At 35.8% G+C, this 27,636-nt stretch overlaps 1 protein-coding gene across 1 annotated transcript; it reads left to right on the top strand.

Moving 5' to 3' along the window:
* Positions 1-350: 350 nt before the first annotated feature.
* PI15 (peptidase inhibitor 15) lies at positions 351-27,636 on the top strand. Its single transcript, XM_047728489.1, has 6 exons — positions 351-498; positions 1,068-1,380; positions 22,365-22,483; positions 23,425-23,557; positions 23,678-23,793; positions 27,498-27,636. Exons 2-6 carry the CDS (start codon positions 1,108-1,110, stop codon positions 27,631-27,633), a joined length of 777 nt encoding a protein of 258 aa, XP_047584445.1. The 5' UTR covers positions 351-498; positions 1,068-1,107; the 3' UTR covers positions 27,634-27,636.

Below are 27,636 nucleotides of genomic sequence, written 5' to 3'. Positions count from 1 at the left end.
CTGCTTGTTACTCAGCCGTCGGTGTTTTCAAGAACTCAATCTTCTTCTTTTTTTTTTTTTTCCTCCTTTTTGTATGGGAACCAGGAACTAGAAAGCTTTAAATAAGGAAAATTAACCACTCACAGAAAAGGTGGAAGCCCAGAGAAAAGGGGTTTTTGTCTTTTATGGTTTGTACTTCGTAAGCTGTGGGTGTGACTCAATTTCCTCACCACCCACATAAAAAGGTTGCCACCCAATCACTGTTTTTTCTATCCAAACCCCTCCCCTTTGATTTTGGCTGAGAGAGACCCTAAGAAAGACTGCCCTTTCTGGAAGTTGCAGACTGTGACATATAAAAGCTGTTAGCTGCTCCTGCAGCCAGCAGCATTCAAACCTTGCAGAGTTTTGCTCTCTGAGAGCTTGTAATAAGACACACTCTTATAAGAGTTCATGCTACAACCTAGCAAAGAACTTTAAATTTTTGGAAGAACAATATATTCATTTTGGCATTCTGCAGAGGTAAGCTCTTTAGCTCAACAAGTTTATTTTGCATGCATTGATTTTATACTAGCTCACATTTTGGGTTTGGTTTTTTTTTTTTTAGAAATGAGATTGACTTTAATATAACTTTTTTTTTTGTTTGTATTCTATCCCTTGGTGTCCATATATGTCTGGGACACATTATCAGCACATTCTCTGTTGTTACCTGTGATGCATTTTTCCTTCTCACTCTCAAGATTAATTTCAATTCCTAAAGTTTTCCCTCTGAAAATATGCAGTAATGCATTACGTGGTTCAGGCATTTGGGGCAAATGGCCCATATTCATTTTAGGGTTAGTAGTCATGTTGTTTATTTTTCTCTAGCTATAGGAAGTTTCTTTTAGGAATCTGCCTCATAACACCCAGGGAAATGTATAACAACTACTGTAGGTTGTTTCCTAGACTTGAGTTGAACAGTTTGAATTTTTCAGAGAAAATCAAATCAAGCGATGCTCCCAAATGATAACTTTGTAAATTCATACTCACTGCCACCCCCCCATTGTTTTTTCTTTTCTCATAGATACTAACTCTACCTTTCTGCTTTAAAGCAAAGTACACTTGGTGGCCTCTCCTCCTCCATCCCTCAAAATGATAGCAGTCTCTGCAGTCAGCAGTGCACTCCTCTTCTCCCTTCTCTGTGAAGCAAGTGCCGTGGTCTTACTCAATTCCACTGACTCATCCCCGCCAACCAATAATTTCACTGATATTGAAGCAGCACTAAAAGCACAGCTAGATTCTGCGGATATCCCCAAAGCCAGGCGGAAGCGCTACATTTCGCAGAATGACATGATCGCCATTCTTGATTACCATAATCAAGTTCGGGGCAAGGTGTTCCCACCGGCAGCAAACATGGAATATATGGTAAGAGGAATTTGTTTTCTTTGAGTTCGGAGTGAGGACGCTGGATTTAAATTGTTCATTGAAGAACCTAAAGAGTGTTTATATATTAAGGGATTTGGAGCTCTGCTATACATTTTAACTTAGGAAGGTTCTTATATGCCTAGTAAGCTTAAATTTTGTTGCATCATAGAATTAAAGGGAGGGGAGGTTCTCATTTTGTTTTGTGAGTTCTGTAACCACTGATGAATCTGGTCTTATATAAGAAACAGAGATAAAGAATGGAGTGTGTTCACTGACCACATTTGAAAGACACACTTTTTAAAAAATATTCACATGGAATATTTCTGTGTTCGTGTATCTAATAGTCATATTTATCAGCTAAAACATTTCTTGAAAATAATTTTTTTAAATTATAGGTTTTGTGTACATAATTTATCTTTGGGTAGGTGTCTCTTCCCTTTCTGGGACAAAGCTCTTCCTGATGCTAATCTATTTGTGTTCTCAGAGAACATGCTGACTTTTTCCTCGTTGTGATTTAATGCTTTGTCGTTCAGATAACAGTGAAGCCAGCACACTGTTCCAACTTGCCATGAACACATTCTTTGCTCTTTTAAAAATAGGCACTCTATGTTTAAATCACTCTACTTAGGAAGTAAAAAATAAAACAAAACCCTTGAGTTGGTACTGAAAGGATAGCTGTGCTTTTTAAAGTTGCTTTATTTTGTGTTTTGTGTTTATGTAAGCTTATGGTTTAGAGTCCAGTACCTTCTAAGAGCACAGCTTGATGCTCCTTTAAGGCAATGACGATCACCAGCCTGGTTTTTCTAAATTGGGGTGAGGAGGTGGTACCACTAACAACTTTTTATAAGTGACCTAAAATTTGGTATTTCTCTCAGTTTCTCAATTTATCTCTTCTACTTAAATAAGTTTTTTTAAGTTTGACTAATGGCAGATGTCAGAGTTACAGGGAAATTAGACTTGCCAAATGTAAGAGAGTCATAGTTCATAGAAGTACAATTTAGATTCTATGAAAATGCACTTTCCTAGGAGTTTTCTGTAAAGAAATTGGAAGAGGAGATATAATCAGTCCTGGTTTAGGAATAGCATTATACCCTCATGGTTAAGAAATGGGTTTTGGAATCTAAATGCTTGGGTTCAAACCTCAGTCCTGAAATACAACCTGCATGAATGTTTCATTTCATTTTCATCATCTTTTATATGAGGATAAACGTAGTACCTGCCATATAGGGTTGTAATCAGGAAAGTATGAGTTGAGGGATTGAACAAATAGATCAGAGCCTAACAAAATAGTCCTCTGATAAACAGCACTTTCTAGAAGGTGATATATTGATATAGAAAAAAAGAACAAATAAGTTTTTTAGTTATCATAAATTAGGAGAGAAATATACATAAGATTCTAAATGAGATCAGAAAAGTATAATATATAGACTGTGGGTTTAGGAAATAATTGCCGGTGCCAATCACAACACTTTGCAGACAAAAGTAGGGTGAAGATAGCTAAAGTGTTTTAGAGGTGAGCTCTTCTGCGTTCAAACCCTAACACTGCTGCTTACTTTGTGACTTTGGACAAGTTACTTAATGTGTGTGAGACTCCATTTCCTTATCTTTAAAATGGGAATAATAATATAGATAATAACCAACCTACATATAATGCAATTCGCTGTTTTAATGATATTGAAGGCAGAGGGATCATCATGAGTAAAGGTGGGGTACAACACAGTATAAATGGTTGAAAAAGCCACATCCTTTCTGGTTATATTTTCCCCTACTGATCAAGTATTCATTCATTCCACATGCATTTATTTTTTTTCTATGTGTCAATGACTTGGCTAATTGTTTCCGTAGATGATCTCATTTGATAGCTCACATTCTCCCTATGATGCTGAGACTGTGATCTTCATTTTACAATTGAAATCATGTAGACCTAGAAAAGTTAATGAGTAGGCCAAGGTGGCATGGACAGTGAATGGTATTAATGGAGTTAGAATTTAGATCTATGGAATTTCAAAGCCAATGCTTGTGTTGGAAAGCATCTTTCCATTGGCTAGGTTTATTAAATGCTCCACTGAGGGGAACCCCTGGAGGTGTCAGGGTATCTTTGTTCCTCCTTTAAAATGCCAGCTGAAATCCTGTAGTATTCATATTCTATTCTATTCTTATTTCTCAATATAGGAGCTAAGATATGATTTATTTTATAAGAACCAGATACAGTACTGGTTATGTCAGTAGATGTTTTATAAATCCTCCTTCAGTCAGTTAATGAGAAGTAGTAATTGGAACAGTAAGTTCTATAAAATTAAATATAACTGTATCAAATTGTCATGTAAATACTGCATATAATTCATTTGCCCATGTACTTACTCGTTTATTATTTATTGAGCACTTACTATATGTCAGGCACTATTCTAAACACTGGGTTACATTCATGAATAAAATAGACAGTCCTTGACTTCCTGGGTAGAAAACCAGACAATAAATAAGATAAATTTAAAAAGTACATAGTACATTAGAAGGTGATAAGGTTGTTAAGAAAAATAAAGCAGGTTGTGGTGAGATTGTGCAATTTAATAGGATGGCCAGGGAAGGCCTCGCTAAGAATGTCCTGGAGAGAGGTGAGGGAGTCCACCACACTGATAGATGAGGGAAGAACTTCCCAGGTGGAGGGAAGAGCAATGGGAAAAGGCCCTGGGGAAGGACAAAACTGATTAGTTTGGCTAGAAAAATGTGTTCAATTTAATGAAGTTGTAAGTTAGAAAGACTGTTTGAGTAAATGAAGTCATTGAAATAAGTCACATGGATCCTTCATGAAGACTCAGAGAAACATTGAGGGCACTACAATGTAAGAGGCTACTTGGAGGTTGGAGCACAAACTGTAAATGACTAATCTCTAGGCCAGGTGAAAAATATAGAACTTAATTTACCACATACCTGTTCAGCTTTGATTTGGACTGTGAGCAGTCTGAAAGTGAGCTCCATTCCTAACACTTACTATGTAATTAAACACTTAGGACCCTTAGCTCACCAGGACCACTAGCCACTTGTTCAAGTCCTCATCGGTGTGTGATAGTAGCTGCGGGAACCTCCTTGAAGATGGTCTTCAGCTCAGGGCTTTTGTTAAACGTGGTGGCAAGATGGGGGTCCCTTTCGCCCGCAACTTTTCTCTCTGAACCTTCTTTCCAGGCTGTCTCTCTTCATCTTTCTCTTCCTTAACTTATTTCATGATTTACTACCCTGACCTTCAAGTTTTATCAGAATGCTATGTCCTTTATTGATTTTTTTTTTTTACCCTCACAACCATATTCAATTTTTCCTTTTTTTTTTTTTTTTTTTTTTTTTTTAGCAGGGGAGGGGCAGAGGGAGAGAGAATCTTAAACAGGCTCCACACTCCAAACAGGGATCCCTATTGGAGGCTCAATCTCAGGACCCTGAGATCATGACCTGAGCCAAAATCAAGAGTCCGTCACTTAACTAACTGAGCCACACAGGCAGCCCATCAATTTCTCATTCTTTTAACTGCTATAAATAACCATTCATGTCTGTTATTTTGCTCTTATCAATATCAAAATCTGTACTTATTTGTATAGTTCTTGCAAGCTTTTTAGGTGCTGAATCTATTTTTATTTGCCTTTGTATCTCTATTTGTTTTGAGCGAGTTCTTGAGTATAGACAATGATCAACATTTATTTGATGATTTAGTTGAATTCCCTATGAATCGTTATATGTTTACAAATAGCATCAATTTTGATATATATTTTAATGGAAATTTTATTATCATGTATAATGATATTTTATCACATTCACCTAAAGTTTAAAACAAAAAATTTTCCTAAATTCTAAAATAGTCCCTCAAGATTAAATGATTTTATCTCCTTTTAAGTACTTGGTTATGTCAGTGTACCCTTGCTAAATAAAGTAGAAGCAATTTAAACAGGGTGTTGACATTTATGTTACAGTTATATAATATTTCTTTGCATATTTTGTCCATGATTTTAGTAAAAAATACATATTTAAAATATCTAATTTTCTAAACACAGTATCTTTAAAAAATAGTAATACAATAGATAGGGCTTAAGATATGCAAGTCGTACTTCTTTACTCTTGGCTTTTGTTCCACAATTAGTTTATTGACAAATTTCCAGAGCTCCTTGGACACCAGCTGTTTTTCATTCTTCTAAGGGCAGCTTAAACCATGAGTCTAAACCACAAACCACACTATTTCTTAGAATAAGAATTATCTCCCAAAGAATGAAATTGCAAGACTCACACATAGAGTAGAATTTGTAAGATATTCCTTGAATACAGGTCAATTGAATAAATTGATCTTAAAAATGTTGAATTCCTTCCATAAGAGGATGAGATCCATCGATAACAGAGATCTTTGTCTTTAGAGTAATAAACAAAACCATGAAAAACAAAAAAAAAAGAAAGAAAACACTAAGCATATAATTCAGTATTATACTGAATTAATACACTGCTGTGTAAGATGGATGTAATCAGTGAGGTACAGATAAATATCATGGAGAAATCAAAGAAAGAAGTGATAATTTCTTATTGGCAAAATCAAGAAAGGTTCTTTGGAGGAGGGACATTTGAGATAGATGTCCAGGAAGGGGAAGGGTTGACTGATACCACATAAAGCAATGCATGCACAAAATCACCTGGAGAGGAAGAGTATAATGTATTAGCCATATTTTTGAGGAGTCTGAGGAAATACTGAGAATCACTTCATACAAAAGTGATTAAGGAAACAATAGAAGTTTTAGAGTAGCGTCAGAGCTGCATTTTGGAAAGATGGCCCTAGCAGTTGATGGAGTTCGAATTGTCAATGAAGTTGACTGGGGAAATGGCAATCACTGAGTTAATAGTGCCACTTCTTTAGGTAAGAAGGAGTCAGACACCTGCCCCTACACAACAACAGGTATGAACAGCTAACTGAAGCATGGTGTATGGAATCACAGTCTTTGTAGTTGGTGTACAAAATGGAAAAAGAGGTGAAGGACAGTGAAAAGATAATGACGAATATGAACCAAGCGACTTAAAGCTGAGAAAGTGTAATATAATTTGACTATGTTGATAATGTGGTCCATTTCATTTGTTTGGTGTCTGCAAGTATTATTTGCAGAGCTAAAAGGATTTAAGGCTTCCTAGACTTTTCTGGAAAAGAGAAAAGTACTAGTTATCAAGTCATGGCAAGTAGTAAAGTAACAGAAAGCATGACTCCAATGAATGAATGGAGAATAGATTAATCCATCCTTGGAAATAGCCAAAAAACTATTTGCTTAAAATAATTTATGACTCAGGCAGGAATAATGAAAATGCTGATTTTGTTCATTTGGGCCTTATGTGGAAGATAATGTTGATGATGTTAAACTCCTTTTTTTTCTTTATTCAGTAGTTGACCAAACACTTGTGATGTCTACCCTTGTCTTTTTTTTTTTTTTTAATGAAACCCTATATTGTCCCAGATGGCATGTTTTCCTCTCATTTGGGAAGGATAACGCAATTTTCTTGTTATAAACATGAGAAATTTGATGTGTCTAACCTAAATTTTTTCGATGAATGCTTTTATGACTACTAGAAAGCCTCCTGAGACCTGTTTGCCAGCCAGCGGTGAACTGAGAAAGACTGCTGACAGGAAGGCATTTCTCCAGAGCTTTTGGAACTCCACATTTCTGTTCTCATAGATGTAAAGCCTTTTAAGTGTCTTGGCTTCTAACAGAGACTGGGCACATTTTGTAGGAATTTTCTTCCAAGGTGCATGTTGCTTAATATTACTTACTTACTGTTACTTATATATAAATGTTCAACTCTTCATGTATGGAGCCAGCTGAAGGTTGAGAACATTTTCTTTGTGACCATTCTGAATTCAATCTCTAAAGTGCAAGTGGAAACATTAACACAGTATGATTCAGAACCTTACCATTAGGTGGTAGACAGAAAAGCCGTGAATCTCATGAAGCCCATACATATATGGTGACTATATTTCCTAGTATTACAACACTGCTTTTTTGAGGGCAAATGATATTTGACTACATACAACAGTGTAGAAAAATAAATCTATTGCATTCCTGCTGAGTATTTGTAGAACCTAGCTTCATATCTGTTCCACAGAGAAGACTCAATAAATATTTGTGGAACACCTGAATGAAGTCTTCTAACATTTTCTGGGCATTCAGACCACTATAGCCACGTGTGAAGAACACATGGCTATAGTGGTCTGATTGGCAAGAGTCATTCATTATTCCATCATTCATTCCACAATATTTACTCTTGTGCCTGGCACTGTGCTGGGGCATTCAATGGGGAGGGGAAAGACACTCTTTTTAGGAAAAACTGTGAGTAGATAAGTAAGTGCAAATGCTGAGTTGGGTGCTAAAGTAGGAAAAAATACAGGGTGTTCTGGGATTACAAGAAACATATTTAGCCCAGACTTGAACTTAAGGTATAGAAGTAGGGAAGGTGTAGTAGGTGTGGTAGGGTGCTCCAAGAAGGTGAATGGTACATTGAAGGCAAGGGTAAAAATTGAGTATGACTTGGATATCGTGCATAAGAGAAAAAAAATGATGTCTGATGAGACTGGAGAAGGCAGGCAAAAACTTGTTTAGCTTTATTATAAAATCAAGGGAAGTTATTGAAGGTTTTAAGCAGGAAAGTTATATAATTAATTTGCATTTCAGAGAGGTTGTTCTGGCTACAAGGTGAAGGACAGCTGGGTTTCTCAGAGTTGAAGAACACAAAATCAGGAGCAGGTTTCAGGTAGTCATTCAGTGGCTGCAGGTTTATTATCCAGGGCACACATCTACAAAGGTTGGGAAAAGTAGCTAGTATGTGGGAGGGAACATTCTACTATAAACATTTTTGGATAGGAGTATACTTTGGTAATCAACATGAATAACTTTGCATAATAACTTTGCATTAAAAAAGTACTTTTTTTTTTTTTTTTAAATAAGTGCTGAGGCTTAAATCCACACAAATCCAAATCTGTTTCAGGGGCCTGGGTAGAACCAAGCCCACCTTGTTCTTCTGACATGCTCAGGATAAGGTTTTTTGGAAACTAATCAGAGGACTTCAGAATAATAGGGGTTGACTATCTGGCTCTGGGCTGGTGTCCTGAACTTAACATATCTAAAAAGCATGTACTAGTCAGTGGCCATTAAATAGTTATGAACTTGAGCTGTTTAATAGTCTATGAGAATTTCTGAAGAATGATGTAGCTAGGGGTTAGAGAAAAATCAAGACTAACAGCTTAAACTGGTCAAGGAAAATGCTTGACATAAACTACATTACAGACTGAGGTTTGGAAGCATGGATGGGGTTCAAAAGTTTCCAGCCTGACCCATAGTGTCTAAATCAGGTACCAAGCATTTTTTTTTTAGGTGAATATGGAATAATGCCCAACAAGTTGTGTTTTTAGAATAAACTTTTCATGACTCTTAAAATTTCACACCACATACTCCAAATTGAAACAGTTGAGAAATGTTGCTTCAGGACACAATTATTTTTCTCTCCTAAAAAGTGCATCAAATTCATGTCTCATAATTTCATTAAATGTGAACATTCTACCAAATCTCTCTCTCTGCATTCCAGTGAGATCATGTTTTCTGCAGGCAGTAGGTAGGCGGAAAGGCATTTGAATTCTTCTGACCACGTGGTCACTGGCAAGATTTGGGCTATGCCTATGTATCACAGGATAGTTTAACAATCAAGAAATCAGTTTTTACATTATTGCAACACTGAGTTGGTGAAAAAAATTAGCCACACATGAAAATGTCTTCCTGGATCATATTTCCAATATTAAGTAGTAGGTGATGGATATTATATTTCCCTGGGAAGGAGAATTCTTACTAGAATCCATCAACAAATGATCTTAAAATTTAAAGATAAAATATATATTAAAGAGGGATTTAAGGAGGGGAATTAATAAGTTTTAAGACATCTAAAATATTCTCTAATTTTTATCTTTCACTGTCTGATGTTATTTCCTCTGAAAGCAAACTCCTTATTATCTATATGCAATTCTGTTTCTGATTATTTAGTTGCTTCAGGGTTTATCTGTTTTCACTTTATCTGATGCCTGCCTTGTTGAGATTAAAGCTTGGAGTCTCTTAAACTTTAGGCTGCCAGATAACATGATCAAAAGTGCACTTTACACTGTTTCCCATTTTAGGTGGCCTTCTAGTTCACTTGTCATCACCACCATTCCAGTACCTGCATCCCCAGTGATAATAATGTCTGCCATTAACTACACCATTGTCCTCCTAGGGCTGTGTTAATAGTCTTCAGTCATGATCTTGTCTAACCGTCAAAGAAGTCTTGAAATATGAAGACAATTTTTCTCATTTAGAAACAGGAAACTTGGAACTTGGAGAGCATAAATAACTTTCCCAACATCACACAGCAGGTAAACCGAAATGATGAGAAGGAGTTCTATAGGACAAAAAAGCCCATGCTTTGAAAGGCCATATGTTATATGCTCCCCTTCCTGTGTGCATCTCCTGCTCTTGAGACCAGTGGCTAAGGTATTTCTCTACATGTATTTGATCTGAGGACCTCATTGAATATTAGAAAGTATTTCTGCACATGGAATCAAATTTTATTCCCAGTATTCTTTCTACCCTTGGTAACCATATAGGAAAACTCTGCATTGTGATAGTGCTTCAAGTCTTTGAGAACTGTGAACATTGATGTCTCGGACCTTTGACCTCAAGTCACCCAGCTTTTCTTAGCCGTTAGCCCCTTTGTGTTAAGTATCTATATATGACTCCTCTTGCATGCAGAGTATGGCCAAAGTAGCCTATCAGGGAAGGTTGCAAAGAGATATTTGCCTTCTGAAAATACTGGAAAAGGTAAGAATTGTACTATTAAATAAATAGAAAATCAGTGTACTCCCCCCACCCTTTTTACCCCACACTGTTTTACATACACACATAAATGGTGCCCATTAAATTGTTTTGGGAAATGGAAGCAGAGTGGCTCTGAGCAAGGAAGGCCTTTCATCCTGTTGTCATCCCAGTTGGGTACCAATACATATATGCTCTTCTTACAATAAGGTGCCTAGAATTTGTGTGATATGACAAGTGCAGAGTAGCAATGACAAATCGTTCTCCATTTATTCTATTTCTGTAAATGCATCCTAAAGTTAAGTTTGCAGAATTGGCGGGCACTTTCTGCTGATTTGAATCATATTCTTGTATTCTCATGAATTGCATATTGGTCAAATATGTGTTTTAAATTCAGGTTCAGTGTCATTATAGTGGAAAGTGATTGCCTTTTTATTTTATTTTATTTTTTTAACAACATAAAATTTGTGATGTTTGACATCAAAAATATCAGACATATAAGGAAGGAGAAAAATAGGATACGTAGCAGAGATATTGTCTATCAGACAATAGAAACACAAATGATGGTATTAGCAGAAGAGAAAGTTGTGGTTTTTTAAAAGATTTTATGTATTTATTTGATAGAGAGAGACAGAGCAGGAACACAAGCAGGGGGAATGGGAGAGGGAAAGCAGGCTTCCTGCCGAGCAGCAAGCCCGTTGTGGGGCTCCATCCTAGGACCTCTGGATCATGACCTGAGCCGAAGTCAGATGCCTAACAACTGAGCCTTCAGGAGCCCCATGAAAAAAAAAAGTTTAAAAAGTTATGATAAACATGTTCAAATATTTCAGGGAAAACATGTATATAATGAGGACTTTTTAAATAGCCGAAACAGTTTTCTAGAGATAAAAATGCAATATCTGAAATATGTATTTCACTAAAGAGTAAGTACTGAATTAGAGATACAACAATAAAAACTATGAAATAATATTGCAGAAATAAAGCAAATAGATGATATATGGGTAGATAGATAGATAGATACGATGCAAAAGAGCTAGGTTCTTGTCCCGCGGAGTGGAAGAATGAATCTCGCGGACAACGGAGAGTGAATAAAACGATAGAAGTTTATTACGTGAAGATACAGAAAAAGCCCTCATGGTGAAAGGGGACCCCATAAGGTTGCCAGTGAGGGCCTTTAGGGTTGGTCTCTTATAGAAAGCTAACCAGGGTACTTAAATCCTTTTAAACATTTCTATTGATATCACCATTGAGCTTCTTTTTGGGTCTGGTTAGTTATTCCTTGCTGGCCACAGGAGATTATCATAAAAAGTCACCCACCCCACAAGTCTAGGGCAGGATCTTTTTAAATTTTGTATCTTTTTTTTTTCAAGATTTTAGATTTTCAGAAAGTTCTGTATAAGTTTCTTCCCATGTTATTTGTAATATCTTAGTTAATAAAGCCACTTAGATTTCCCATGATGTCTAAATAAGCACTGTGAATACCATGTTATTTCTGTGTTCATATCCAGGTAACCACTGAATACATGCTCTTTTCTCCTGAAATTGTCACTCTCAGACTGAATGATGTTCGTATATTTGTATAGCAACACAAACAACGATGTCTCTCTTTCTCTCTCTCTCTCCCCAATAATTCTGTCTTCCTTGAATACACATTACAAATATCCTCATGGAGATTAACATCTAGCATCTGTGACCATGAGGCATATTCAGGACAAAATGTTATTTTTAATTTTTATTTAAACTTCGTCAATAACAGACCAGAGTGTAGAAGAAGGACACTGATATAAGTGCTTATATGTGAAAATTAATAGATGTTAACTATCAGAAATGCGCCCTTCTTCTTAAGCATTTCACGTGGTGTGGCAGGGGTGAGTAGGAATAGGAGAGGAGAGGGGAGGCCCAAAGTTCTCTGCAATCAAAATGCCTCTCCACCAAGAAGGCTTTAGATAATTATTTCTAATCAGAAGAGAACAGAACTACTTTGTAAGCACACATTTAAGATCCCCAGTCTTAACATTGATTTGATAGGTCCAGGATTGTGCTAAGCATCTATCTTCTTGAAAGTTCCCCAGAAGATCCTGGAGTAATTTCCCAGGTGATAAATTTCTTCAGTCATGGTTTAGGACACAAAACTGAACTGAGGAAAATATTACTTAATATTTATCCGCTTAAATATCCACTTGTTTGTCAAGAGACTATACATTGAACAAATTAATGGGTTAACCCAAAGGAAAAATTATCCTAGTGGTAATTCTACACTATCACAAAATTTCACTTGAAATTATTCCACACCTGGTTTCACAAAATATCATGTGGGCCCTCTGGGTCTGCAAAATGAAATCATGCTCACTTGGGAATATACTTGATTGGCTAAGGGAACTTTAAAAGAAGCAAACTTTTAAGTAGCACATGATTCTTCTGGAGCTTTTTAATATTGTAATATGTAATAATGTATTACATACATTGTGTATATGTATAATTTGTTATATAATAATGTATTTATGTGATGTATTACAGTTGGCAGTTATTCATTTATTTGTTTGGTAGTGTTTTTTGTTATCTGTCTTTTCTCTAAACTTTAAGATAAAGTCCATGTTTGCCCAACTGACTGTTGAATTCACAGTACCCAATGCCTCCCAATGAATATTCATTTACTGGCTGTCTAGATGAATGCATTACCTGGGGTCCTATTGGTTAATCCGAAAATATGTGTTTCTTGCATTTTCCATTGTTGAAGACAAAACAGCAGCCCATGTGTGATAAGTCTACTATAGGAGGTTTGGGGCAAATGTGGCTCCAGGAACACTTTCCTGCCACCATCCATGGGTATTAGGAAGGAAGATGCCACATCCATGTGAATGTAATTATGAAAATGATACCTTACGTAAGAATTCATAAACTGTAGGTCCATCAACCATTCTAATTAGTGGGCATATTTAATTTGCTCTGCATGGTATTGAACTGTACAGAATTTTACATTTTTAAAAATCATTTGTCAAATGTTAAAGTTGATACATTTTACATATACATCTGTATTTCCAGATTATCCTCAAGAGGGGAAAGTTCTAGAGCCATTAAGCCCACTTCCTACTTGTCAGCAATTGGTTAGAGAGGAGTAGCCTCTTTGGGTGGGGCAGATTTGTTCATTTCTGAGTCTATTTTTTCCCCATGTAACTGTCCTCTGGACATGTAACTTTGCCATCTTACAATCAATACTACTTTATTCATTTTCCTTACTAGACCGTCCCCCCAACACAGTCATTTGAATACGACTATATTTATACAGAGCTCTACTATTTTCAAAGCACTTAAATCAAGTACAATTTCACAGTGCAGATTTAGCCATACATAGATTTAAAGCACTGGAACTTTCTTTCCTAAACGCCAGTCGTATTTAAGTACTCTTACTTCAAATTCTGAATGTATTATCTTTTATCCATGCCCTCATTAATTTATATATTAAGGTTTCAAGGATACGAAGCACTTCTTCAGTTAGGAGTTTCTTGCAGTAACCCAGATAACAAATTAAGTTGGCTTTGACTGAGGTGATAGCGATAACAGTGATGAGCAGTTGGTTGTATTCTGAATGTACAGTATTTTGAAGTGAAGAGCAACAAGAATTGCTGATCGAACAGATTAAGATTATGAAGCAAAGAAAGAGTAAAGATGTCCACTTAGATTTTTTGCCTGAGCAACTACAACAGCAGTTGGTAAATTTCTTCGGTAAAGGATCAAGTAGTAAATATGGCATATGTTGCAACCACTCAGCTCTGCTTTTATAGCACAAGAGCAGCGGTAGACAATGTAACAATGTAACAGGACAGATTTGGTGATCCCTGAATGAGAAGATGGGCAATGCCATTTACTGGTAGAAGGAACACTACAGGAGTAGCTGGTGAGGGACTAGGAAGTGGAGTGGGGTTGTGACTCTCTGGAGCTCAGTTTATGGTATGCTGAGTAGAGACTTAAAGTAGTAAGGTGGTTAAAGTAGTCTGGAATTCGACTACTGGACATAAAATGTGGAACCATACCACCAGCATATAAATGGTATTTCAATCTGTGAGATTGGATGAGATTTCTTAAGTCTTGAATATAGATGAACCAAAGGGGGAGAAAAAGAGAAATAGGTGTGGCCTGAGTCCTGAGAACCCTCCAGGACATAGAGATTGGAGAAATGAGGAGGAGTCAGCATGCATAAGGAGAAGCAGTCACCAGAAGAAATCAAGGCAAGTATAGGGTCCTGAAACCAAGAGATGGGGTGTGTCCAGGAAGAGTAGGTGGTCAGGCATTCCAAACACTGCCACTAGAACAAATAAAATGGTGACCAAAAAATGACCACTGATGACATTGATAAGAGCAGCTTGGGTGCAGTGGAGGTGGGGTGGGAGTGTGCAGGTGTGGACTCAGGAGAGAAGGGAGGAGGAGAAACTGGGAATTCTCAGTTAAGACAACTCTCAGGGAATTTTACTGCAAGAGAAAGGAGAGAATGATGGATTGATTGGAAGATGAAAAGGGGTCAAGAGAGGCCTTTTTTAGTTTCTTGTTAATAAATTTATGTCATTGGCAATGATCCTTTCTAAAAAAAAAAAAAAGAGTCCACTTTACATCATCTCTTCATAGAAATTTTCCTCTCCCACCTACATAAAAGGTAGTTCTCATTTTACCTGAGGGAAGTCTTCATTATCATCTTTTAAGCATTTTTTTAAAAGATTTTATTTATGTATTTGAGAGAGAGAGAGAGATCACAAGTAGGCAGAGAAAGGGGGGTGGGAGCAGGCTCCCCGCTGAGCAGAGAGCCCGATGCGGGGCTCGATCCCAGGACACTGGGATCATGACCCAAGCCAAAGGCAGAGGCCTTAACCGACTGAGCCACCCAAGCTATCTCCTTTTAAGCATTTAAAAAAAAAAAAAAAAAAGCTTCAGACCTTACTTTGGTATTTTGTAATGTAATGCGTTCCCATATTTTGCAGTTATTTTTGAGGGTTGAGGGAATTTTTTAAATCAAGTTCCTCTATCTACTTCTGTAAAGTAGAATCAGTTTAATTAGTTTAATGCCCAGAATTTGCCATAAGAAGGCATTTTCTCTTTTTCTGCCCCACCCCACCAGACCTCAACCCATCCCTCTCTAGTCTTACCAAAGCTCATTTCTACCCTCCTGCCTGGTTTAACACTGGGTCTCTAAATTCCACTTTCAGTGTCCTTTATGGGCCATTTCACAACCATTTCTACCTAACAGGGAAAAACCAACCAATTTCAAATCAGAACCACAATCATGCATGTGAAGCTTTTTAAAAGCTTTTGGCTGCCCTCAGAGGAAATAATTTTATCATCACTTAACTTCTTTGTAATGGTTCTTTCTCACTTTCATAAGCCAGTACCCATTTTCCAATTTGACTAACCTAGGAAAAGATCAAACAGTCTTAGATAAGTTATTTCTTTAAAACCTCAAAGCATGTCTGTCTAAATTAACTTTACATTTTTTCAAAATATACAAGAAATGGCAACATAACTATGGGACACGCCAAACTCTCTCCAATGGCATTGTCACCATAGTATCTATGACAATAACCAATTTAGAAATGTGTCTCTGAAAATTCAAGTGTGACATTTTTATTTTTAGCATTTTATGTCTTCAAAGATAGTATCCATGAGCAGAATAGATTTTTTCAAGAGACCAAAATTAATATTCCTGGTTCTTCCTTAATTTAGCCACAATTCATTAATCTTTTGTCTTATTTATAAATCTAGGATTCTGACAGATACATTTATTTAATATTTATTACCAGCAGATTTAATTAATTAAATTTCCTAAGCTGCATGTATACATTTAATTTATCTGGGTTTTAAAAGTATTTCAATTGATTTATTGAAAATAATTTTCATACATTTAAGTATCTTTTTAAAAAAATATTTATTTATTTGAGAGAGAGAGGAAGATAGGGAGAAATAGCATGAGCAGGGTGGGGGGCAGGAAAAGAGCGAAAAGCAGGCTTCCTGCTGAATAGGGAGCCTGACAGGAGGAAGACATTCAACCAACTGAGCCACCCAGGTTCCCCTTAAAGGATCATCAAAGTCTAAGAAATACAGTGACTCTTCAGTTTTAAGTTGTGCAGTACTATTTTAAAAATTTAAGATTTTTCTTGTATTTTTCAACTTAAAATCACAAGTTAAGTAATTACTCACTGATATACTTATGTTGAAATTACAAGGCTAACCTGTTGCTTTAATAGGCACATTTTCTGAACCATTACAGATTTTTAATATCAAGTACACACAGGTTCCTTAGCCAGAAATTCTTTCCTAATACCTCAAATTTGATTCTTTCAAACATTCCTACATTTAAATCTTAGGTGTGGAATTAAAAGATCTTACCCATTTTTTAAAAAGCACTATTTCATTTCAAACAATGTCAAAGATGTGAGGATGTATTCCCAAGTAATTTTTAGGGATGCCTTGTAGTCTGAGTACACTTCTTGTCCAAGATGTCAACTGGGATGGGTACTTCAGATGTCAATGTGCTTCACGATTCTGGCTGTCACTGTGTTGTGGATCCCAAAACTCACGGATGGCTGGCAAAACAACCTTATCCCTGGCTGGATCATATCACTGTTCATTTCTTCTGTCTGCTTATGAAAGTCAGCAAACTTCTCCCATACTGCAACATTCTTTGATTTGATTTGGTATTTCTTTGGCTCAAGTTCTAAAGACTTCTAAACTTGATGAGAATCTACATTCTTTTCATACCCCTCCTATTTCTTGGATCCACAACTCTTGCAGATATTTAAATGACATCAGTTTGAATTTGGGATATCTCTCAGGGCTTAGTCCAACTATGTGGTTGCCACAGACAAGATGCTGACTTTTATTTACAAGTAGAATAGTTCATGATGAATATTTTAGTACAAAGATAAATCAGTCCTTTTATAAGCCAACCAACTAAATGGCTCTAACAACAAGGATAGGAAGAAAATCATTTGGAGCAATAGGACACACCTCACACTGTTTTAAACCATCTTTACTTTGTGAACTAATTTAATCATAATATCTAAGTTCTAGTGTGTCCTGTAAATGTTTTTGGGTACCCATGTATAATTTTCTTTTTTAAAAAGATTTTATTCATTTATTTCTCCAACAGAGAGATAGAGAGAGAGCATAAGTAGGCAGAGCAGCAGGCAGAGGTAGAGGGAAAAGCAGGCTCTCCACTGAGCAGGGAGCGCGATGTGGGGCTCATTCCCAAAACCCTGGGATTGTAACCTGAGCCAAAGACAGATGCTTAACCGACTGAGCCACCCAAGTGCCTCCATGCATAATATTCTTAATTTTTGCCTCACTTTTAGGAAGCAAGATCAAATTTTAACTGTTTACACCTTAATTTATTGTGAACTCATCTTACCTATTTAGAAGGGCAAAACCCAAAAATACAGGATGTTCAACCTGGTTGAATAAAATCTAAGTATCAGATATCTAGTTTTTCCAACAAAAGGTAACAAATAGTATGTTACGTATTTACTAGGCATTCCATAGAATGCACATGTGTGCCCTTTTCTGTTGCTATATTTGTAGGATCCAATATTAAAATTATTTCTAATTGCCTGGGTGGCTGAGTCAGTTTGGTGTCTGCCTTAGGCTCTCTGGTCATGATCCCTAGGTGCTGGGATCGAGTCCCACATTGGTCTCCCTGCTTTGCTCTTCTCTCTCTCTCTTTCTGTCAAATAAATAAAATCTTTTAAAAAATAAAATAATTTCAAAAAAATGCTGCACATACTTAGAAAAATTCAGCAGATATATTACCCATCAAGCTTCCGGAAACGTATATGCTAAGTTAAATGCTTAAGCAATTTACATCTTCATTTCCTGAATTTCATAAGCTGTAAGAATTCTTTCACATGGTTGCACTTGGCCACATTCACTACAATTTAGAGATTCTGGATAGGAAAAAGAAGATCACACTGGACCACTCCCTATAGCCACAATTTTTTGTTGAAATCTCCTACTCTTATTAAATAAAGTTATTGTTTCTTGCTATTTTCAAACCTCAAAGACCTCTCATCATATTAATAAATTTAAATACCACTGGATCTTAAGGGGATAAAAAATATACCCATTTTCTCCAGGAAGTTGTAACCCAGGAAGAAAGACAGATAGCAAACATAGATCTTAACTTCACCAGTTGACGTGATGGATGTAATTCCTAAATTTCAGAGCTCCCTACTCAAGCTGGATCTTCCCCTCTATAGAATGAGTGTGAGTCTTATTTGAGGACAAAGAGGCAAGAAAAAGTATAGCCCCTTTGACTTCTCCTGCAGTGGGTATCAAAGGACAATGGACCATGTCTCCCCAGGGGAGTCAAAATGACCAGCTCTTTGGGGGGTAGTGGGATCAAGGCCATGCCTATCAGTCTCTCTAGCATCTTCCTTCAGGAACATAGAGACAGGCAGAAATCCCTCCCATCAGTTCCTTAAAAGTAAACATGGAGAGAGAAGAAAGTGATTATCCTTTCTCCTCCATAACCATCTTCCCCAAAATTTTTATTGTAATATTTATACATAGAAACTCATGCCTAAAAATGTAGGCATCAGTAATGCTAAATACGTTGTCTTCTTAATCAAAATCTCTTATCATGGTTAATAAGGTTTGTACATGTAAGATATTTTTTGGGAATGAACTTTGTGGTTCATCTTTTTATTTTCCCCCCAATAGTGACCAACATTTTAATAAAGTAAAAATGCTTTTAGCCATACATAAAGGATTCATCTGTATATCCAAACCGATGTTTTGAGTGGAAATATTTCAGATAAATACAGATTGAGATCTAAATACAATTCTATATCAATCTATCCATCTATATCTTATATATGTATGATAAATGGTTTATCTTTTTGACATATAAAATATGAAGTTTATTTTTTTTAAAGATTTTTAAATTTATCTATTTGACAGAGAGAGACACATTGAGAGAGGAAACAGAAGGAGAGGGAGAAGCAGGCTTCCCGCCGAGCAGGGAACCCGATGCAGGGCTGGATCCCGGGACCCTGGGATCATGACCCGAGCCAAAGACAGACACTTAATGACTGAGCCACCCAAGTGCTCCTAAAATATTAAGTTTTAAAATATATGAATGAGTATAAAGATAGACTTATACAAGCTAAATTACTTCTAAATTCTTAACAGCTTTAAATATTGTTAATTATTTTGAAAAGAATCTGGTTTTATCCTCTCTGTGGAATGGAAAGGGCTAGAATTGAGCAAGTTGTAGACCAATATAACATACATCTTACTGGCTTTGATGCTGGTGCTGCTCAGGTATATTAAATCATGAGAAGTGGAGAGGAAAGGTACCCTAGAAATGACCTCATCCAATCTTATTTTACAGATGAGGTAAGTGGGAGAAAATAATTGACATGTCTTCAGTCATAGTCGATCTTAGTAGCATAATTAGGGTTAGAACATGAGATTTTTATTTTCAGGTCAGTGTTATCTGTGCCATGCTGTGCTTATATTTTAGGATAAGATTATAAGAAAGTGTTCTTAGCAGTTCTTGATCTGAGTATACATTGTAGTTCAATATGTAAATAATACTTAGATGCATTTTTCACCAAGTGTTTACAATTGATTAAGAGCCCATCAGGGGACATAATTTTTTGATGCCATGCCATCTGGAATTCCTTTGTGAATTAATTATGCTATTTTGTACTTCAGTGAACTGTAATCCATATTTCATTGAGAAAACTTCAAAAGAATAAATACTAGATAAATCCACTATCAGCCAAACAAATACTTTTTTATAAAGACTTTATTTATTTGTTTGTTTGTTTATTTATTTATTTACTTTTGAGGGAAGGATAAGAAAGAGAGTGGGGAAGAAGAGGAGAGCAGGAGAGAGAGAGAAACAAGCAGACTCCCCATTGAGTGTGGAGCCTGACTTGGAGTTTGATCTCAAGACCCTGAGATCGTGACCTGAGCTGAAATCAAGAGTCCTATGTTCAAATGACTGAGCTACCCAGGCACACCAATGTTTTTAAAAGTTAATTCAAGTCCTTAGATATTGTGACTTTAATTATAAATTTATTTCGTACTGTTGATAAACTTTGCCCAAATTTTTACAGATAAGACAAAGGAGGAGTTTGAAATAATAATTCCTAAAACTTATGTCTGACCTAAGTAACTGTGAAAACTGTAGTACAAAATCTCTCATGACAGAGTGTTTTCAATTTTTGATACTGTATATAACATTGATTGCTCACTGACTAAAATGGCATTATGTAATGTTTTGCCACATTTAATTTAATCCTCAAAATTGGAAGATGATATTCTGGGTAACTAAGAAAAGTGTGTCTTGTTATAGCTCCTTAAGATGTGGCCATTGTCACTATAGAATTGCTCCAGATTCTTTCTAAATACTTCTCATTTTATACAAACCTTATGTTTACCTTAATGTAATTCTAGATAAGTATATGTAAGATGACATTGCTTTCCTAATTTAAAACAACTTCGGAATAACTAACAAATTTCTGTTGAAGGTGGCCTCATGGGATGAAAGTGTCTCTGGAAAAGTTCATCTATTATTTTGATTTTTGCCTGTTTTATTTCAAAGTCACTAAAATAAGTTCTCTTCCCTTAAATACATTGTTATTTTAACTAAATATATGTATCCCATCACCCTTGTGGAAAATTAAGCCTCTCAGTGTCCTAGTCAAGCAGTCTCATGAGTTTCTTGAAAGCTTATAACTCAAAGTGAATTCATGACCATCAAGCCTAATGTAGGTGAGTCTTACTTAACTCCATACAACCTGGTGAAGGAGAAAGTCATCAAAGAATGATAAAATAAGGGAGACTATGAAAAACAGAAAAATAATGATCAGTAGAAGAACATCTATACACTTTCCTATGGGGAGCTCCATGTGAATTTGAGTAATTATAAAATTGACACTTATTTTTTCATGTAAGTTCTTACCTTCTAACATATGCTACTGTCTAGTCAAAATTCAGACAAATTTTTTTCAGAGAGTTAGAATAATATTTAAATATTTAAATAACTTAGGAAATAATGTCATGATACAAACTATCAACTTCAATTAAAACCATTCCACAGAGAAGAAAAATATTTTACTAAATTATATTTTTACTAGGGAAAATGTTTGAATGCATTTTTTGTATATTGATTTACAAGAATTATAAATATTATCTATTTTGTGTTTTTGTGCTTAGAAGCATCTTATAAAATAGATTACCATTTTAGGTTGATTTATAATTGGCAGGTCCACAAATTCTTGCTTTCATTTCCCCATACAGCTTTAGAAATGAAAATATCAATCTATATGGTAACTAATATAAATATCTATTAAATCTAAGGCTCATTCAAATTTTGTCCCACAGTTTTTTTCAATTAAGTAAAAGTTATTATACATCAATAACACCCTTATCAATTTAAACAACTTCCTTTTTTGAGAACAATTACTATTTTTCTTAATTTATTAATTGAATTATAATATGCTGTATTTTCATAGAAGTCCTATGTGGCATAGTTCAAATTATTCTTGATCATAATTTGTTTCTAGTTCATACACACTAAAACTTAGTTCTCATATTATTATTACTACCAAATATTCAAAGGTTGTAAAATATGAAGGCTCCTTGGGAATCGTTACACAACAATATAGTTTGACCTTTAAAAATTGTGGTATAATGTTAGACATTATTAATTTTGGTAGATCAGTTTGAATAAATAATTTGATGATATTAGTTTTTAAGATACATTAATAACATCGCTCCTCGTTGTTATGAAGATGACCTCTAAGAAATTCAGTTGACTCAGGTGGATTAAAAATTCAGTCGTCAGTATGATGTGTCCCCAAGCTACATCTAGGTGGACGTGGTATTTTTGTTAGCCTCTCTGTTACTAAAACTGATCTTTGGACTTCAGATTTGGATGACACTGTAAGAACAGTAATGTTTTCTGTGATATAATCATATTACATTATAGAACCTTTAATATCAATGGTCTGAATTTGCTTTCTTTAGTGAGAATAGTCTAAGGAACCAGAATTGAAAGAACTTTAGTAAACAGTAGTACCATTTCTTCCTCTTAACTTTTGTCAGTTACTGGCCAAACTGGTAAAGCTCAAGGTTTTTTCCCCTTCACAGGTTTGGGATGAAAATCTTGCAAAATCTGCGGAGGCGTGGGCAGCTACTTGCATCTGGGACCATGGACCTTCTTATTTACTGAGATTTTTGGGCCAAAACCTTTCTGTACGAACTGGAAGGTAGGAAGCAGTTTCACTGATACTGTTTATCCACACATTTTATTACTTAGGGACCCCAAGGGGGAGTGATACCACCTTCAAGTAATATCAGCAAATACTTATTTAGTGCTCACTATGTGTCAGGCAATGATGCTTGGCCTGGGACTGTTTCAGATGTCTTCAAGGATTATTTAATTGGTTAAAAGGTCCTAATAATACCAGTTTCCCCTTTCACCCTTGGAACACCCTCTCTTAGCCTGTATTCTTTGCTTACGTCATAGAATCTTTGAAAGGATTAGGCATATGTTATAGCCTCTACCCTGACTCTCCCACCTCAGGAAAATTATTTCAGTGTGGCAGAAACCATTCTTGTGTCTATGAAACTTTCCTGTGGTTGCATGTATCTATACTCATATATGTCTGTGCAACTATGGGAATGTCTGTTCCCAGTGATAGGATAACTTTTCCACCACCAAGGAATGTCATCATCCAAGATTCCAAAGACCCGTTCTCTTCCATATACAGGAGAAAAATCAGGTGTGCTATTACTAAAAGTGAATGAAGTTTAAGGGAAAAAACACATTTAGTTCTAGTATCACAACTACAAATTATTTATCTAATTTTTAATTGTATATATAATTCTGGTGGAGAAATTTTTAACAATATAAAACAAGATAAAGATGAAGATTCCTGAAATTTGCATTTTTCTTTTTGAAACAACCAGACATATACTTAAACGAATATAGGCTCACTTGCTTTAGTCCTGGTCATTTTTCAAGCTTGGCCCTACTTGGAGGAATAGGTGATGGTGGTTAATTGTGAGGTATGGATTTGCTACTGAGTCATCATGAATAATCTGCAAAAAGAACTATTAACTTACAACTTAACATGAGTCCACTATAAATTATGACTGCTATACTCCAAGTTCTCTCTCTCTCTCTTTTTTTTTTCTTGGTATCTAGATATCGCTCTATTCTCCAGTTGGTCAAGCCATGGTATGATGAGGTGAAAGATTATGCTTTTCCATATCCTCAGGATTGCAACCCCAGATGTCCTATGAGATGTTTTGGCCCCATGTGCACACATTATACACAGGTTATTTCAATTGTCTTGTTAATTTTTGATTCATAGTTTCAAAAATGCTCTTATTCTTTTGGGGAATATGCATTTTCTTAGCTTTAACTTCAATAATGATGTATTGGTTTATTTTTGCAGATGGTTTGGGCCACCTCCAATCGGGTAGGATGTGCAATTCATACTTGTCAAAATATGAATGTCTGGGGAGCTGTGTGGCGACGTGCAGTTTACCTGGTATGCAACTATGCCCCAAAGTAAGTACTAAGCTGGCTTCTACTTCTTGGAACTTTTAATGATATTAAATATCTCCAGTCTGCTAGTTATTTTAATGTGAATACGATTTAATTATAATAGCCTCTAATCCTCAAATCTCCAGTGACCTCATATACCTGAAAAATAATGAGATGAACAGTTATTTTTCACAGATAGGTATTTCCAGCTAAAATTGTGGGCAAAACAATTTGAGATACGGAAATTCACTAAATTCCCTTCACCCATTTTTTAGTCATAATCATTGTAAAATAAATACTGTACTTTCAGGCTTTTGACTGTTCTATAAAAAGAAAAAGAGAAGAATCTTTTAGGGAATTTATCAATATTGCACTATTCCCAGCTATCAGTACTAGAATGTTGGCTTATTTTTTTCACTGGGAAAGCAAAACAGAGTCCTTCTTCCTTTAAGAGTAAAACTAAAAATTGTAGTTTACTAATTTTATAGATGGCTAAGGAGTCATTCACTGCCAGAAGGGAAAATTTAAATGCTGTGACTTCTTTTTAAATTAAAGCTTTGCCATGATTTAAGTTTCAGTATTGAAAATTTAGAATTTTCTCTTTGGGGGTGCCTGGGAGACTCAGTTGAGTTAGAGTCCCCCTCTTGATTTCAGGTCAGGTCATGGTCTCAGGGTGGGACTCCACACAGCAGGGAGTCTGCTTGAGATTAGCTCTGTCCCTCTACCTCTGCCCCTCCCCCTCTCCTGTATGCATGTGTGCACACTCTCTCTGTCTCTATCTCAAATAAATAAATCTAAGAAAAATAAAACAATTTTTTCATTAGTTATATTTTATGGCATACATAAAAGTGTATTGTGAAAATTGATCAAAGATTATAAAATATAGCCATATTTATAAATATTCTTTATAAGATGAGCATAAATAAGCATTTGTTAACATTTGATAAAATGCCTTCCTGATAACAATAACTCTTGAGACGATTAAACGTTCCAATATTTATACATGAGTCTGTTCCCATTTGGAGTAAATAGCAAAATGTGCAAAAGGATTTATGACACTCTTGGTGTCTTCCAAAGTAAGTCCCAAACAGAGATTTTCTCCAGCTTTGCCAATATGGGGAGGGAATGAGAAAATGTTTCACAAATAACTGCATTACTCATTTATATGGTAAAATGCCAGTGGCAGTGTTTTTGCAAAGTTAGAAAAATAGCGATTTTCCCCATGGTGCCCCTTCATAATTATTGGAATAATTAGGTTTGGAAAGTGGAATGTGTTTGCATTACAAAAAACATTGAAACTGTGCATTTGCTTGATATTTTCAGTTTCATACTTTATATTTTCCTATTAAGACTTTACCCTTCTTCTTGACATAAATAGGCCAAGTAGTACTCAAATGGTGAAAGAGATTTTTATTTCATTTGTTTAGCTGTTTTGTTTTTAAACATTGATTCGACTTTTCTAATATTATTATTGATGGGATATCGGATTGTTTTCAATGAGAGATTAAGATATTGTGTTAAAACGCTTAATTTGTTGTAAAAAAGAACCATTATTTTGAAACCTAGGCAATGAAAAAAGTTTTGAAATCTTGACTGTTATTTGAGTGTGAATTTTCCAATGCCAATATAAAGTTATCTCAAGTCTGTTTTTTAGGGGGGAAAAAGAGAGAGGTGGAGGGAGGGAGGGAAGGAGGGAGGGAGAGAGGGAAGGGAATTTTAATTAGTTGGAATAGAACAAAAAATGGAAGGATGAATAATATAAGTTCATTGGTTGACAGATTTACTTCTGAAAGTAATTGTCCTCCATTCAGTAAAAATCTGTGATTTATGTAAAAGTTTGTAACGTAATATGTAATACTTTTGACGCATAATAAAATGTATTTCTAAGCTTATGTTACCAAAAATATGTGCTGTGTAATTTCAAAAAGTTATGTAGAATAAATAGAAAAATATGAAATTAAAAGAGCATAGGCTGGCCCATATGCACTTATGGGCTTTGGATAAAGATATAGAGGGAAATAAGATTATTAATATAGAATAGGAGAGATTAGGATAAAGGAGTGAGTTACACTCATAAGAGAAAGGGCCTCCTCGAGTGTTTTGGAGTAAGCATGTGTCATTATCCAAATTATACTCAAGGAATCTTATCCAGAGGGCAGAGTATAGAATAAACTGAATGGAGGTGGGTGCTCTTGGAATCTGATGACATTTTGTTATATGAATCGCTAATCAGCATGTATTTCATTTTTATAGGTAACTTTTCCTCCATAAATGTTTTGTAGATCAAAGCCTTAATTTTTATAAAGATTTTATTTATGTGTGTATTTATTTATTTGAGGGACAGAAAGTGAGTGTGGGAGAGCAGAAGCAGCAGGAGGGGCAGGTGGAGGGAGAGGGATGAGCAGGGAGCCAGATGCAGGACTCAGTCCCAGGACCCTGGGATCATGACCTGAGCCAAAGGCAGAGGCTTCACCCACTGAGCCACCCAGGCATCCCAAATCCTGAATTTTTAACTGACTGATTTCAGTAGATATTTTATGTAGATTCACTTTAAGAGTCACTGTTTGGGCTTCTTCAGGTTGTAAAGAAGATGAGAACCACCTGTTTCACATTTTAGCCTCTTTCTTACAGTTGTCTTATCTTCAACCCTGACTTTTTTACTACTGACAACCAAATTTCCTCCTGACCATTCCGTTTCCTTCAAAATGCGGCTATGTTGCTATTTTTAGGGCTAATCACCATGCTATTGAAAATACATCTATTACCTCCTCCCTCATAATTGAACAGTAAGACATTGTAGCTATTTCCGACTACTATAAGTGATAAATTTGATGTATTATTATGATCATGGCCATCAATACAGATGAAAAGATTGACAACAGAGTGTTTAACATTATCAAAAAACAAATAGTATTACTAAAAACAAAAAGTTTTTGAGTTTACACATAGGTAAAGGTTTTGAAATCACCTTTAATTGCTTCCCTGAGCCCTTAATCTCTTATCATGACAAACTCTTGCTCATCTCATCATTTCTAAGCCTCCCAGAAAATAGTAAGTGCATGTATATATTACCATCCTTAGCATTAGCAGGAGTTTAGAAATGGGAGTGTGTCCTGCCAACGTGCTCTAGAAGGCAGTTACAGGGCAGAGACAGATGTGGTGACTGAATGAGCATTGAGCCTGGCATCAGATGCCTAATGATGTCATCATTCATTGTAGTGCCTCACGTCTTATCTGTAAATTAAGATAATACTAAGTGTTGCAGAGAGAAATATTTAAGAAGTAAGATATATAGAAAAATAAGTTACTGTATAAATAAGAAATGGAGGGATGCCTGGGTGGCTCAGTGGGTTAAGTGTCTACCTTGGGTTCAGGGCATAGTCTCAGGGTCCTGGGATCCAGCCTGGGGCTCCCTGCTCCCTGGAGAATCTACTGGTCCCTCTCCCTTTGCGCCACACCTCCCCCACCTCATGCTCACTCCTAGTCTCTCCCTCTCTCAAATAAATAAATGAAATCTTAAAAAAAAAGAAAGAAAGAAAGAAAGGAAGGAAGAAATAAAGAAAGAAATGGATATAATTTTCAGTGCCTTTCTAAACTGACAAACTTCTCAAAAAGATCATTACATGTCAATCCATGCAGACATATGCTTAAGGACAAGCACATTTCTTTAAATGGGCACTAATATAGCACTAATGTTATCTTTGTACCTTTTTTTTTTCTTCTTTTAGGGGCAATTGGATTGGAGAAGCACCCTATAAAGTAGGAGTACCATGTTCTGCTTGCCCTCCAAGTTACGGAGGATCTTGTACTGATAATCTTTGTTTTCCAGGAGTAACATCAAACTACCTATACTGGTTTAAATAAGCT

The sequence above is a fragment of the Lutra lutra genome, chromosome 4 (genome assembly GCF_902655055.1).
Source record: "Lutra lutra chromosome 4, mLutLut1.2, whole genome shotgun sequence".
NCBI lineage: Eukaryota > Metazoa > Chordata > Mammalia > Carnivora > Mustelidae > Lutra > Lutra lutra.
Note: the sequence above shows the minus strand (reverse complement) of the source record. Positions and strands in the feature narration are given on the sequence as shown.

What these genes read in the sequence shown, in the direction of transcription:
- PI15 (XM_047728489.1), top strand. Translation starts at nt 1,108, where the DNA reads ATGATAGCAGTCTCTGCAGTCAGCAGTGCACTCCTCTTCTCCCTTCTC. An exon ending in CAGCAAACATGGAATATATG is followed by an intron (nt 1,381 to 22,364) that starts GTAAGAGGAATT and finishes TCCCCTTCACAG; the next exon opens with GTTTGGGATGAAAATCTTGC. An exon ending in CTTTCTGTACGAACTGGAAG is followed by an intron (nt 22,484 to 23,424) that starts GTAGGAAGCAGT and finishes CTTGGTATCTAG; the next exon opens with ATATCGCTCTATTCTCCAGT.